This window comes from Panthera tigris, chromosome B4 (assembly GCF_018350195.1).
Source record: "Panthera tigris isolate Pti1 chromosome B4, P.tigris_Pti1_mat1.1, whole genome shotgun sequence".
NCBI lineage: Eukaryota > Metazoa > Chordata > Mammalia > Carnivora > Felidae > Panthera > Panthera tigris.
The window spans coordinates 66643190-66658901 of NC_056666.1; the positions used below are offsets into that span (position 1 = coordinate 66643190).

A 15712-nucleotide genomic window follows, 5' to 3' on the forward strand; every position below is an offset into this window, starting at 1 on the left:
GATTCTTCAGGATATCTAGGTCTACTAGGATACCTAGAAATCTTTATGGACTTTTTTTCTTTTGGAATTAATTTAACCTTTAGAATATGTAACACATTAGTTTGGTTGCAATCCTTATCTTTGCTGCCCTATTTCCTTCTGCATCAGATGAGTAGCTGCTTTTTGTTGGTTTACGTTTTATCATTCCAGGTTTTTTTCCCCAAAATACAGCCTAAAAGTTTATAAACACACATATATACATGAAACTTAGTTCTTGCCTTTCTCGTTTTAAATGTAATAGTAGATTTTTTATTTAACATAGGATATTTCATAAATTAATTGAATAGATTAATTTATTTAATAAAACATCCTGAAGTGTTCTCCATGGTAATATTAGACATTTTTTCATCCTTTATTTATGACCATATGGTAATCCATAATATGGATGGATTATAGTTTATTCAGCTAATGCCTGTTGATGGATGTTTGGGTTGTTTCCAGGATCTTGTTCTTACAAATAATGTTGCAATGAAAAACTCTGTGCATATGTTGCTGAGTTGTGGAGGTATATTTTTAGGGTAATTTCTAGGAATGGGATTGCTGAGTCAAAGGAGAGATACTTTTTTTTTTTTTTCTGGTTTTATTGAGGTATAATTGGCAAACAAAAATTGTATGTATTGGAGCACCTGGCTGACTCAGTTCGTAGAGCATTTGACTCTTGATCTTGGGATCATGAGTTCAGACCCCACATTGGGCGTAGAGATTAAATAAGTAAATAAATATTTTTAAAAATTGTATATATTTAGGGTATACAACATGATTTAATATTCTTATACATTGTGTATAGCTAATTCTCACACAATTTTTTTTCTTCTTTTTTTTCTTTTTTTTAATGTTTATTTATTTTTGAGTGGCAGAGAGAGCACGAGCAGGGAAGGACAGAGAGAGGGAGACACAGAATCTGAAGCAGGCTGCAGGCTCTGAGCTGTCAGTACACAGCCTGATGCGGGACTTGAACTCACAAACTGTGAGATCATGACCTGAGCTGAAGTCAGACGCTTAACTGACTGAGCCACCCAGGCACCCCTCTTTTGTTTTTTTTCTTTTTTAATGTTTATGTATTTGAGGGAGAGAGAGCGTGCAAGTAGAGGGCCAGAGAGAGAGGGAGAGAGAGAATCCCAAACTGGATTGGTGCTCTCAGTGTGGAGCCCAGTGAGGGGTTTGATCTCATGAACCATGAGACCATGACCTGAGCCGAAATCAAGTCGGGTGCTCAACTATCTGAGCCACTCAGGCGCCCCTCAGAATGCTTTTGTTGATTTTGCTATATCTTTGTTTCAGTAGCCAACTAGCTACGGTTGCAATTAATAAACAGCTGTCATTCCAGCATGAATGTTATTTGATATTTTCATTTAAATTAATGAGTGTAGGGGCACCTGGGTGGCTCAGTAGTTTGAGTGTCTGACTTCGGCCCAGGTTGTGATTTCACAGTTTGTGAGTTCAAGCCCCACGTTGGGCTCTGGGCTGACAGCTTGGAGTCTGGAGCCTGCTTTGAATTCTGTCTCCCTTTCTCTCTGCCCCTGCCCCACTCACACTCTGTCTCTGCCAAAAAATAAACATTATTTTTTTGTAACTAGTGCAAAAAAAGAGAAACAATGAAGATGCATGTTGAAAGTATACTCTTTCAACAATGAAAAAAATACATTGTGAATGATTCCTTCCTTAATGCCCAACCCCCATTTAGCTCATCCTCCTACCCACCTCTGCTCCAACAATCCTCAGTTTGTTCTATATAGGTAAGAGAATCTTATGGTTTGCTTCCCTCTCTGTTTTTATATTAGATATTTCCTTCCCTCCCCCTATGTTCATCTCTTTTGTTTCTTAAATTCTATATGTGAGTGAAATCATGATATTTGTCTTTCTCTGATTAACTCATTTCACTTAGCATCATACATTCTAGCTCCATGCATGTTGTTGCAAATGGCAAGATTTGGTTCTTTCTGATGGCTGAGTAATATTCCATTATATATATATGTATATATACACATATGTGTATATATGTGTATATATACATATACATGTACACACACACACACACACACACCACATCCTCTTTATCCATTCATCAGTCAATGGATATTTGGGCTCTTCCCATAATTTGGCTATTGTTGATAATACTGCTATAAACATGAGGGTGCATGTCCCCCTTCAAATCTGTATTTTTGTATACTTTGGGTAAATAACTAGTAGTGTAATTGCTGGATCATAGGGTAGTTCTACTTTTAACTTCTTGAATAACCTCCATACTCTTTATTTTAGAGTGGTTGTACCAGTTTGCATTTCCACCAACAGTGCAAGAGAGTTCCCCTTTCTCCACATCCTTGCCAACACCTGTTGTTTCCTGTGTTGTTAGTTTTAGCCATTATGACAGCTGTGAGGTAAAATCTCATAGTGTTTTCTTTTTTTTCTTTTGAGAGATAGAGGGCACAAGTGAGTGAGGAGCAGAAATGGGAAAGAGAAAATCCCCTGAGGGGCAGAAAGGGAGAGAGAAGTGGGGCCTCGAGCTCACCTGAAGCAGGACTCAAGCTCACCCCAATGCAGGACTCGAACTCACGAACTGTGAAATCATGATCTGAGCTGAAGTCAGATGCTTAACCAACTGAGCCACCCAGGTCCCTGTCTCATCATGGTTTTGATTTGTATTTCCCTGATTATTAGTGATGTTGAGTATCTTTTCACACGTCTGTTGCACTTCTTAAGTCTTCTTTGGAAAAATATCTATTCATGTCTTCTGCCTGCATCTTGACCAGATTAATTGTTTTTTGGGTGTTAGTTTAATAAGTTCTTTATAGATTTTAGATTCTAACCCTTTATCAGATATGTCATTTGCAGATATCTTCTCCCCATTCTGAAGGTTGCATTTTAGTTTTGTTGATTGTTTGCTATGCAGAAGCTTTCTGTCTTGATGAAGTCCCAGTAGTTCATTTTTGCTTTTGTTTCCCCTTGCCTCAAGAGGTAAGTAAGGTAGTAAGAAGGTGCTACAGCTGCTATCAACCTGGGGATGCCTGGGTGGCTCCGTCAGTTAAGCATCTGACTCTTGATTTCAGCTCAGGTCATGATCTCACAGTTCATGAGTTTGAGCCCCACATAGGTCTCTGAAGTGACAGTGTGGAGCCTGCTTGAGATTCTCTCTCTGCCCCTACCCTGCTTGTTCTCGTTCTCTCTCTCTCTCTCTCTCTCTCTCTCTCAAAATAAATTTTAAAAACTTTTAAAAAATTTGCTACCTGCATTCTCCTTTAGGATTTTGGTGGTTTCGTGTCTCACATTTAGGTCTTCCATCCATTTTGAATTTATTTTTGTGTATGGTGTAAGAAAGTGGTCTAGTTTTGTTCTTCGTGTTGCTGTCCAGTTCTCCCAGTATCATTTGCTAAAGAGACTGTCTTTTTTTCCATTGGATACTCTTTCGTGCTTTGTCAAAGATTAGTTGGCCATACATTTGTGGGTCCAATTCCGGACCCACTCTGTTCCATTGGTCTATGTGTCTGTTTTTGTGCCAATACCATGCTGTCTTGATGATTACAGCTTTGTAGTAGAGGCTAAAGTCTGGGATTGTGATGCTGCCTGCTTTGGTTTTCTTCTTCAAAATTACTTTGGCTATTTGGGGTCTTTTGTGGTTCCATACAAATTTTAGGATTGCTTGTCCTAGCTTTGAGAAGAATGCTGGTGCTATTTTGGTTGGGATTGCATTGAATGTGTAGATTGCTTTGGGTAGTATTGACATTTTAACAACCCATGAGCATGGCATGTTTTTCCATTTCTTTGTGTCTTCTTCAATTTCCTTCATAAGCTTTCTATAGTTTTCAGCATATAGATCTTTTACATCTTTGGTTATGTTATTCCTAGGTATTTTATGGTTCTTGGTGCAATTGTGAACGGGATCAGTTTCTTTATTTGTCTTTCTGTTGCTTCATTATTGGTGTATAAAAATGCAGCCGATTTCTGTACATTGAATTTGTACCCTGTGACTCTGCTGAATTCATGTTATCAGCTCTAGGAGTCTTTTGGTGGAGTCTTTTGGGTCTTCCATGTAGAGTATCATGTCTGCAAAAGTGAAAGTTTGACTTCTTTGCCAATTTTGATGTCTTTTATTTCATTTTGTTGTCCGATTGCTGATGCTAGGACTTCCAACAGTATGTTAAACAAGTGGTGAGAGTGGACATCCCTGTCATGGTCCTGATCTCAGGGGGAAAGCTCTCAGTTTTTCTCCCATTGAGGGTGATATTAGCTGTGGGCTTTTCATAAATGGCTTTTTTGATGTTTAAGTATGTTCCTTCTATCCCGACTTTCTCAAGGGTTTTTATTAAGAAAGGATGCTGAATTTTGTCATATGCTTTTTCTTCATCGATTGATGGGATCATATGGTTCTTAACGTTTCTTTTATTAATGTGATGTATCACATTGATTGATTTGCAAATGTTGAACCATCCCTGCAGCCCAGGAATGAATCCCACTTGATCATGGTGAATAATTCTTTTTATATGCTGTTGAATTTGATTTGCTAGTATCTTGTTGAGAATTTTTGCATCCATGTTCATCAGGGATATTGGCCTGTAGTTCTCCTTTTCTGTGGGGTCTCTAACTGGTTTGGGAATCAAGGTAATGCTGGCTTCATAGAATGAGTTTGGAAGTTTTCCTTCCATTTCTATTTTTTGGAACAGCTTGAGGAGGACAGGTATTATCTCTGCTTTAAATGTCTGGTAGAATTCCCCAGGGAAGCCATCTGGTCCAGGACTCTTATGTGTTGGGAGATTTTTTTTTTAATATATGAAATTTATTGTCAAATTGGTTTCCATACAACACCCAGTGCTCATCCCAAAAGATGTCCTCTTCAATACCCATCATCCACCCTCCCCTCCCTCCCACTGCCCATCAACCCTCAGTTTGTTCTCAGTGGGAGATTTTTGATAACTGATTCAATTTCTTTACTAGTTATGGATCTGTTCAAATTTTCTATTTCTTCCTGTTTGAGTTTTGGTAGTTTGTGGGTGTCTAGGGATTTGTCCATTTCTTCCAGGTTGTCCTGTTGGCTGGCATATACTTTTCCATAGTATTCTCTGATAATTGCTTGTATTTCTGAGGGATTGATTGTGATAAATCAATTTTCCTTCATGATTTTTTTTTCTAATTGGGTCCTCTTTTCTTTTTGAGAAGTCTGGCTAGGGGTTTGTTTGTTTTCAATTTTGTTTGTTTTCAAAAAACCAACTCTTAGTTTCTTTCATTGATCTGTTCTATTGTTTTTTTGGATTCTCTATTGTTTATTTCTGTTCTGGTCTTTATTATTTCTCTTCTACTGGCCTTGGGGTTTCTTTGTTGTTCTGCTTCTATTTCCTTTAGGTGTGCTGTTAGATTTTGTATTTGGGATTTTTCTTGTTTCTTGAGCTAGGCCTGGATTGCAGGATATTTTCCTCTTAGGAATGCCTTTGCTGCATCCCAAAGGGGTTTGGATTGTTATGTTTTAATTTTCATGTGTTCCATGTATTTTTTAGTTTCTTCTTTAATTGCCTTGTTGACACATTCTTTTTTTAGTAGGATGTTCTTTAACCTCCATGCATTTGAAGGTTTTTCAAACTTTTTCCTATGGTTGATGTCAAGTTTCATAGCATTGTGATCTGGAAGTGTCCATGGTATGATCTTATTGAGAGCTGTTTTGTGACCCAATATGTGATCTATCTTGGAGAATGTTCTATGTACACTCAAGAAGAATATGCATTCTGCTGCTTTAGGATGAAAAGTTCTAAATATATCTGTCAAGTCCATCTGGTCCAGTGTATCATTCAGGGCTATTGTTTATTGATTTTCTGTCTAGATGATCTGTCTATTGTTGTAAGTGGAGTATTAAGGTCCCCTGCAATTACCACATTCTTACCAATAAGATTGCTTACCAATAAGATGTTTGTGATTAACTGTTGTATATATTTGGGTGCTTCCAAATTTGGTGCATAAACATTTATTGTTAGCCCTTCTTGATGGATTGACTTGTAATTATTATATAATGTCCTTCATCTCTTGTTACAGCCTTTAGTTTAAAATCTAGTTTGTCTGATATAAGTATGGCTACTCCAACTTTCTTTTGACTTCCATTAGCATGATAGCTGGTTTTCCATCCCTTCAATTTCAATCTGAAAGTGTCCTCAGGTCTAAAATTGGTCTCTTGTAGACAGAAAATAGATGGGTCTTGTTTGTTTGTTTGTTTGGTTGGTTGGTTTTTATCCATTCTGATTCTCTGTCTTTTGATTGGAACATTTAGTCCATTTATATTCAGTGTTATTATTGAAAGATAGGTGTTTAGAGTCATTGTGTTATCTGTAGGTTTCATGCTTGTAGTGGTGTCTCTGGTCCTTTGTGATCTTTGTAGCATTCCACTCACAGAATCCCCCTTAGGATCTCATGTAGGGCTGGTTTAGTGGTGATGAATTCCTTCAGTTTTCATTTGGGAAAACCTTTATATATCCTTCTATTCTGGATGACAGACTTGCTGGGAAAGGGTTCTTGGCTGCATATTTTTTCTGTTCATCACATTGAAGATTCCCTGCCATTCCTTTCTGGCCTGCCAAGTTTCAGTAGATAGGTCTGCTACTACCCTTATGTGTCTACCTTTTTATGTTAAGGCCTGTTTATCCCTAGCTGCTTTCAGAATTCTCTCTTCATCCTTGTATTTTGCCAGTTTCACTATGATATGTTGTGCAGAAGATTGATTCAAGTTACGTCTGAAGGGGGTTCTCTGTGCCTCTTGTATTTCAATGCCTGTTTCCTTCCCCAGGTTGAGGAATTCTCAGCTATGATTTGCTCAAGTACACCTTTGGCCCCTTTCTCTCTCTTCTGGAATTCCTATGATATAGATATTGTTCCATTTCCTTGAATCACTTAGTTCTGTAATTTTCTGTCATGATCCAGAAGTTTTTTTTAATCTCTTTCTCAGCTTCCTCTTTTTCCATAATTTTATCTTCTATTTCACCTATTCCCCCCCCCTTGCCTCTTCAATTCTGTCACTGCCTCCAGTTTATTTTTCACCTCATTTATAGCATTTTTAAAATTCACCATTACTATTTTTTAGTTCCTTAATGTCTGCAGAAATAGATTCTCTGCTGTCTTCTATGCTTTTTTCAAGCCCAGCAATCAATCTTAGACTGTTATTCTAAATTCTTGTTCAGTTATATTGTTTATATCTGTTTGGAGCAATTCTTTAGCTGTCATTTCTTCCTGGAATTTCTTTTGAGGAGAATTCTTCTGTTTCATCATTTTGGCTAGTTTTCTGTCCCTTATGTGTTGTAAAAGCTCGTTGTGTGCCTTGTACCTGCAAGAACTGCTATATTAAAGAGCAGTCATACATGTCCAGGGCCTGGCCCTTCAGGAGGTGTTTTTTGGAGAGTGTTACTTGCTCCCTGTTGTTGTTGACTTTGGTTACTTTATCTCCCTACTTGTAGAAGTAGAGAGCCTGACATGAGGCTCGAACTCATGAACCATGAGATCATGACCTGAGCTGAATACCAAGAGTTGGGTGCTTAACTGACTGAGCCGCCCTCGCACCCTTCCTTGGGCTTTTCTTGAGAGGAAACCCATTTTCATAGACAAAGGGACAAGAATTGTTGAAGCTACTGTTGACTTATAGTATTTATGCATTGTAGGGAGTTAGGACCTGCCTCTTAGGTGCACTTTTAAACTTTACTTGCAATCAAGTTGCAGTTATCTGGTTGCAGTTACCTGGTTCCAGATAATGAACCAGATAATGAAAGAATATTATACTGGATGCTCTGAATTGATTTTTTTCATACAGTTTTGATTGTACAATTAATCTTCATGTACTGGATTAGCGCATATCTGCATGTTGGGATTTAATAAACTTGACTTATTCCTCTTTCTGTAGTTGACACTTCAAATTATTTGTTTATATGGGGTACCTGGGTGGCTCAGTTGGTTGTCTGACTTGGGCTCAGGTCATGATTTCGCAGTTTGTGAGTTTGAGCCCTGCTCGGGCTCTGTGCTGACAGCTCAGAGCCTGGAGCCTGCTTCAGATTCTGTATCTCCCCCTCTCTCTGCCCCTCCCATGCTCATCCTCTGTCTCTGTCTCTCAATAATGAATAAATGTTAAAAATTTTTTTTAAATTATTTGTTTATAATAAACGGTTCATATATTGGGAAAAAACAATCCAATATTCTTTATTATCCTTTCTTTCCTTATGTATATACTCTTATTTTACTTATAGATACAAATGTTTTAAGTATAAAATCCATAATACTATCAGAAATGCAAGCTGCCCAAGTATACAAAATTTTAACTAGTTTTCACACACTTTATAGCTCTCTGTAGAATGTTAACTAAATGTATTTTACCGGCAAATAGTTTTGCCTATGTATATACTTTGTATATATAAATACCATTCTTCATGAATTAAATCTTTATTTTCAGATCTTGATTCTTCACAGAGTAGTCAATCTACCAGTTATTCTCCAAGGCCAACAGATAGTTGCTTCAGTTCTAGTTCAGAAATGGTAAGTTACATTTTTTTTTTTTTTGCTTATTAATTTATGCTCTGCTAATTTAGAATTACTTATATTTTTCATAGGTTACCTTTACATTCTAAAAAATTGTCAATAAATAGTGAAAATTTTTTAAAAATATTAAACACTTCAAGTGTAAGAAAAATATAAACAAATGTAAAATTGAAATGTAAATATCATTCATTCATTTATAAAAATGATGTGTTCATTATTATTTACCAAAGCCACTCTTATCAAGGATAAAGTTGGATTTCTTTTGAAATGCTTTTTAAAAGAACCCACTTAGAATAATTAAAAACCTAAAACAACTAAGAATACATAGAAAAAGTCTGAAGGCTTAGATGAAGAAAACTATAAAATGTTGAAGAATGTAATCTGAATAAATGGAGTGTTATGTCCTCATGTTATGTCCTCAGTGGGAATGCTGCATTTCTCACAAATCACAGTTTAAATGGAGTTCTCCTTCATTAATTCTTCCATGTTCACTTAATCTGCCTTTTTTTTTTTTTTTTTTTTTTTTTTTTTTTTTTTTTTTTTTTTTTTTTTGGTAGTGTCTGCCTCACTGTCCAAACGGCTCTTTCTAAGGATGGACACCCGTGGCCTCTATCTTGCCAATTTTAATGGGCATTTTTAAGTTTTCATTTTATGAGAACTAATAATATTAGTAGAAATTATTTTCTTGTTTTAAAACATGTTCTTTCTGTTTGCTTTTGTGATAATACACTTATCTTGGGTTTCCTTCATACCTCTTTGAATTCTACTTTATGGGGCGCCTGGGTGGCTCAGTCGGTTAAGCGTCCGACTTCGGCTCAGGTCGTGATCTCGTAGTCTGTGAGTTCGAGCCCCGCGTCGGGCTCTGTGCTGACGTTCAGAGCCTCGAGCCTGTTTCAGATTCTGTGTCTCCCTCTCTCTGACCCTCCCCTGTTCATGGTCTGTCTCTCTCTGTCTCAAAAATAAATAAACGTTAAAAAAAAAATGAATTCTACTTTATGCCTTTGATGACTTCTTTTCCACCCTTCTCCCTATATAAATGTAATGTTTAGGGTTTGCTACAGGACACTTTTCTTCTCTAAACCTGTACTCTAAATGTTAGATGATGTTCTGTATTCCATCAACATATAATATCTGTCTCATGACAGTTTTCTTCTTTGTCATTTTAGCCCAGATGCTTATTTAGATGTCCAATTTCCTATTTGATATAGCTTCTTGGATATTTCACCAAAATCTCCCTTTATTTTTGAAACATTTATATTTTTATTTGAGAGAGAGAGCATGCAAGCAAGAAGGGGAGAGGAGCAGAGAGGGAGAGAGAGCGAAAGAGAGAGCGGAAGAGAGAGAGCGGAAGAGAGAGAGCGGAAGAGAGAGAGAGAGAGAGAGAGTGGAAGAGAGAGAGAGTGGAAGAGAGAGAGAGTGGAAGAGAGAGCGAAAGAGAGAGCAAAAGAGAGAGAGAGAGAGAGAGCCTGTCTCAAGCAGGCTCCACACTTAGTGTGGAGCCCGATGCAAGGCTCAATCCCACAACCCTGGGATCGTGACCTGAGTCGAAATCAAGAGTCAGATGTTCAAACAACTGAGCCGCCTAGGCGCCCCTCCTTTTCTTCTTTCTCTTAAACTGAACACCCACAGGTCTTTGCCCCAGCTCAGTTTTATTGATAATTCCCATATTAGTAGATACCTTTTTTATCCACTCAGTTGCTCACGCCAGAAACTTAGTTAACTTTGCCATTTCTTTCTGGCTCATCATTTTTTTTAACCACATTGTTTCCATCACTTCATCCAGCCAGTTCTATCTCCAAAATAAATTGCATATTTTATCTATTTCTCTTAACTTTTGCTGTCAGTATGCTAGCCTCAGGTACCAGTATATTGTTCTTGCACTATTGTGATGGTCTCCTGCGAGATCTCTCTACTTATACTCTTGTCCCACTTTCTTCTGTTAGCAGTCATCATGATCTTTTGAAAACCTAAGTTGAATCGTGTTATTTCTGTGTTTAAGTATTTAGTGGATTTATGTTTTACTTTAGAATCTAACCTTCTTAGGGTGGCTACAGGCCATGTGTAATCTGGCCTCTGGCTACATCTCCAACTTCTAATGTTCTCCCTTTTACACCACACTTCACATGTACTGACTTTTTGACTTTTCGTTTTCTTAGCTTATCATTCTCTTTTCTGTTTCAGGGCATTTGTAGATCCTATTTCCTTTGTCTTACTCTTATTCATCTTTTAAGTCTCTGTTCAAATATGTCACTTCTTCTGAAAGCCCCTCGTTGGCTCCTCAATCTAAACTAGCCTCTCAGTTATGCTTTCAGAGTGCTTCATACTTGTTCTTCATAAGGCTTTTCTCAATTTATAATTAGATATTCATATGCATGATTATTTGATTAGTATTATTTCCACCCGTGAGAATGTATGCTTTAAGAGGGCAGCAACCGTGTCTACTTCACTCACGTTGCAGAAGCTAAATGGATATTTATTTTCTTGAATAAATGTATTGAGCTTGTTTTTTCAAATTTGTGCCCAGCCAATGTCAATGTTATTTTTTGGGCTTACTTTTTCTATTTTAGTGCCAGTCTACTGCAGCCTACACCTTATTTCAGGGTTTTTATGTTAACTTTGCTTTTTTTTTTTTTTTTTTTTAAACCTAGAACAGTCATTACTTTTATATTGGAATTTTAGTAAAAAATACTTTCGTTAGTTCAGTAATTTAAAGATAAATTTCTCTAAAAACAAAACAAAAACAACGGGTGCTTGGGTAGCTCAGTCGGTTTAGCACCCGACCTCGGCTCAGATCATGAGCTCACCTGCATTGGGCTCGATGATGTCATCACAGAGCCTGCTTTAGATCCTCTGCTTCCCTCTCTCTCTGCCCTTCCCTTGCTTGCACGCACGCTCTCTCTCAAAAAAAAAGATAAAATTTTTCATGAAGTTGAAACATTCGAACTAGCAAATTGAAATCTACACCTATTAAAAGTTCTTAAAATTTAACTTTTTTAGATAACAGTTAAGATACTTATTCTTATTTAACTTCTTTTGTCTATTTGATTTGATTTTCCATTAGCTGATACTCTCCTTAAATTATACTTTTCATGAAGCTGGACCCATAAAAGATAGAATCTAGATATTTTTGAACTTAATGAGTCAATGAGTGAATTATTTATTTGTCAATTCTTTGTGTGAAATGGTAGGGGGATGATGTAGCCTATTATGAGGATTGAGAACAGACAAAATTCCCTTTTCCTTTCTTAGCTCTTCTGCATTTTTAATACAAGGATTATTGTTCTTGCTATTTTAAAAGTCCATAACCTCCGGGGAAGCAGTAGGTTATTATTTTTTTAAGTTTTAATACCAGTATAATTACCATGTAGTCTTATGTTAGTTTCAGGTGTATAATAGAGATTCAACAATTCTATACAGTACTAAATGCTCATCATGATAAGTGTACTCTTATTCCCCTTCACCTATTTCATCCATCTTCCCCACCCACTTCCCCTCTGATAACCATCAGTTCTCTATAGTTAAGCATCTGTTTTTGGCTTGTCTCCTTTTTCTTTGTTCAATTTTTTTGTTTCTTAAATTCCACTTATGAGTGAAATCATACGGCATTTATCTTTCTCTGATTTATTTCACTTAGCATTATAGTCTCTGGGTCCCTCCATGTTGTTGCAAATGGCAAGGTTTTGTTCTTTTTCCTGGTGGAATAGTATTCCATGGTATATATATACCACATCTTCTTTATCTGTTCATCTACTGATGGACACTTGGGTTGGGCTGCTTCCATAATTTTGCTATTGTAAATAGCGCTGCAATAAACATAGGGCTGCACATATCTTTTTGAATTAGTGTTTTTGTATTCTTTGATTAAATGCCCAGTAGTAGCACTACTGAATCATATGGTAGTTCTAGTTTTAATTTTTTGAGGAATCTCTGGAAGCAGTGGATTAATGTTTGAAGACTATTTGTTGGTGTACCAGCTTTGAATTGCAGCCTGCCAATATTTTCTATATTTTAAATTTTCTATAGTGTGAATTTTAGAATGCTTTGAAGTGATTGAATGATTTTTAGAAATTTAAGCAAAAATTTACAGCAAAATTACTGAATTTCTTTTAGCTATCTGAAGAAGAAGATAAAATATCGCAGCACGTTGAAGAATCAAATAGGAGAGCCATCAGAACCAGACAAATAACTAGTAATTTTTATCCAGAAAGGATGCCAAAACCTCCATGTGATGGAATTATTAAAAACAATGCCAAAATTCATGAACAAAATGAGAATCTTCACCACCTCTCAATGAAAGATAATACAGATCGGTTTCCACAGTCTCAGTGTAATTCAGCACACAATTCGCAGAATATAACCAGTAATAACTGCATTCTACAGGTTGCAAGATGTGATGCATGGGTCCAGACAGACAGTGAACCTGTAATGGAAAAAAAATTAGATGCTGCCATACAGTGTGATATAATTTCATAATGTAAATGTAGAAGCAATGTGTCTTTGTAATGTTGAAAGGTGCAGTGAAAATATTAAGGCAGATACCACTGGAGGGCAGGAAATCCTTAAGAACGACTAATATTCTAAAATTTCAGCCTGAGTCTTAGCATTTTACTTAATGTTCAGAATTTCATTAACGTAATAAGGAATGAGAATATGTAGCCAAGCACAAGGTAAAAGTATTTATGGCTTGTTTTAAAACATTTTAATTTTAATGTATACATTAATTTTACATAGATATTTCTTTAAACACATATGTAGCTAATGTTCAAGATATACATCTATCTTCAAGTTTTGGAAAAATACGTATGTAAATTTACTGTCTATAATTCTCATGGTGATTATTATGATCTATTTATGGATAAAGTATGTTTAATTGCCTCCTGCTGTGTTTTCTTTATTTTCAAATTCAGTGCAGTTGCTTCTATTAGCAAAAATGTTCTAAGATTTTAAGACAGAAAATAATGCTAAACAGTGTCAAATATGTTTTGTAGTCCCATAAGAATTTTGTTAGCCGCTCATATTACAAATTTGCGTATCATCCTTATGTAGGGCTGTGCTAGTTTTCTCTGTGTTGTTTAAATTTTAGTATATGTGCTGCTGAAGCAAGCACTGTTAGCTACTTATATTAAATATTATACCCTCATTAAAATTATGGCATTCATTTTTAGATGAAATATATTTTCTAACTACTTACATTAAATATTATACCGTAATTTAAAAATTCTGGCATTTTTAGACAAAATGTATTTTCTGTTTTATTTGGATAATGGTTTTTGTTGGTGCTTGTATTCAAAGGAGAATGTTTTTCTCTTTAAGCTATAAAAATATGTCAATGCTTTTCTAAAAGAAATCTTCAACATTAGAAAAAGTATGTTTACTAATTTTAATATTGCTAAGATTCTTTTCAAAAATATTATATCAGAATTTCTCATTTATAAAATATAGTCTTTGTTCCCAATATAACATTTATTTTTTTTGTCAAGATTTTAAATGTTTATACTCTGAAATCAACCATTTGTATGGATGTATTACAAATTATACAGCACAGGACATTATGATAGGTAACTGAACCAAAAATGTAGTTAGGAGTTTCTGTGCCTCTAAAGAAAAGGATAATGAGATATTCCATTGTTACATGCACACATATCAAATCAGTATTTTGTGCAGTAGGAGTGATCTAAAGCATAATGATTTAGAAACACTAACAGCTGATGTTTAAAAGGTAGCAGTCTTCAGTTTTTAGCTAGTTTTAGGAAGTTATTTTTGCAGGCTTGGGAAACTCAAAGAGCTCCTGAGTAATTTTCTTAAGGTACAGTAATCATCTTCTGGAAGTATATTGGTAGTATTTCAAATGCCAGATTTTCATTGTGATTTTAAACAAAGTATTCTGTCATGGATTGATTATCCTGAGCAGTATTTTGCAAAATAGGACCCAGCAATGAAGACCAATATAGAAAAAGAAGACCTTCTACCTGTGATACTAGAATAAGATTGAGCTGTGAATCTTAGCTTGGTTTCAAATACATGGATTTTTCCCAAGTACTATGCTAATCAAAGTCTAGCAGTATTGAAAGCACATTAATGACAAAAATCTACATGTAGTTACATTTTTGTCAATATCATAATGTGGCAGTTCAGCTCAGTAAGGTAAAAAGGAATGTCAGGGCTTTTTAGTGCAGTGACCACACATAGAAGAGGGTAAGGTACAGTGTAGTAAAGAATGTAAACTTGCCCAAAAGAAGATCTTCCCTTTGCTCTTGGCTTTGGGGATGTAATCTCTATACCCTTGGAGTGTCCTACATGCCTGATAGAAATGTCTTTGTTAGCTTGGGGACCTTGGACCAAGCTAGATAGTAACAGCGTGATTTAGAATGAAACCTTAAATCAAGCAGTCTCAGCTCAACTTCTTAAGGTTAGAAACTGAGGTCAGCATGCCATTCTGATGTAGCCCCAGTAAAGACTCTGGACCCTAGGGTTTGGGTGAACTTTCCTGGTTGGCAGTACTATATGTTATCAGACAGTGATATCAGGCAAGTCTATGACTCCACAGAAGAGGTCTACTAGAAGCTCTTCATTTATTACTTTCCTAGAATCTGTCCTGTGTGTTTCTTCCCTAGGCTGATTTTAATCTGTATTCTTTCCCTGTAATAAACTGTAATCGTGACTATAACATCTTTCAATGAACTGAGTCCTTGTAAAGCAAGTTATCAAATTTGAGGGTGCTCTTGAAACCCCTAAAGAAAGGGTAGTTTTGTGGACTGTTCCCTAACATTGCAGTTGCTAATTCTTTAGGTGCTTTAAGATGATGCATATATTTGGAAAGGAAAGTGAATATGGATTGACAGAATCAAAAAGACACATCTTACATAGTAGAATAGATTGTAGCATACTTCTTAAAATCCAATATGATTTAGGTTTTCCTTTGGTGAAGCCATTTAAATGGAAAAAACAACAGAAGTAAGCAGCTTTCTTTCCATATTCACAACTTAAGATTTATAAAACGAGTAAATCTTAACTAAGGGTTATCCAAATGAAACGAAATGGAAAGCTCAATGATTATGCACACATTTGTATTGTAAACTACCAATCACAGTGACTGCAAATAAGGTATGTACAGTCAGTAACGGCTGATGTATATGATACTCATCTGGAGTTGGCGCTTAACAAATTTATAAAACAGTGA

The 15712-nt window shown here is 36.0% G+C and overlaps 1 protein-coding gene and 1 pseudogene across 2 annotated transcripts in view; one reads left to right on the forward strand and one right to left on the reverse strand.

Moving 5' to 3' along the window:
- Positions 1-13406, forward strand: part of CB4H12orf40 (chromosome B4 C12orf40 homolog) — a 56687-nt gene extending 43281 nt beyond the window's left edge. Inside the window, exons 11-12 of one of the 2 annotated variants that reach the window (XM_007090798.3) lie at positions 8447-8529; positions 12643-13406. In XM_007090798.3, the coding sequence (XP_007090860.3) occupies positions 8447-8529; positions 12643-13005 (446 nt within the window). In that variant the 3' untranslated portion in view covers positions 13006-13406. Of the gene's footprint in view, positions 1-8446; positions 8530-12642 lie in introns of those variants that run through there. The other variant, XM_042990805.1, reaches the window with a different exon arrangement.
- Positions 13407-13526: 120 nt separating this feature from the next.
- LOC122240641 lies at positions 13527-13639 on the reverse strand (annotated as a pseudogene).
- Between the last annotated feature and the right edge of the window lie 2073 nt (positions 13640-15712).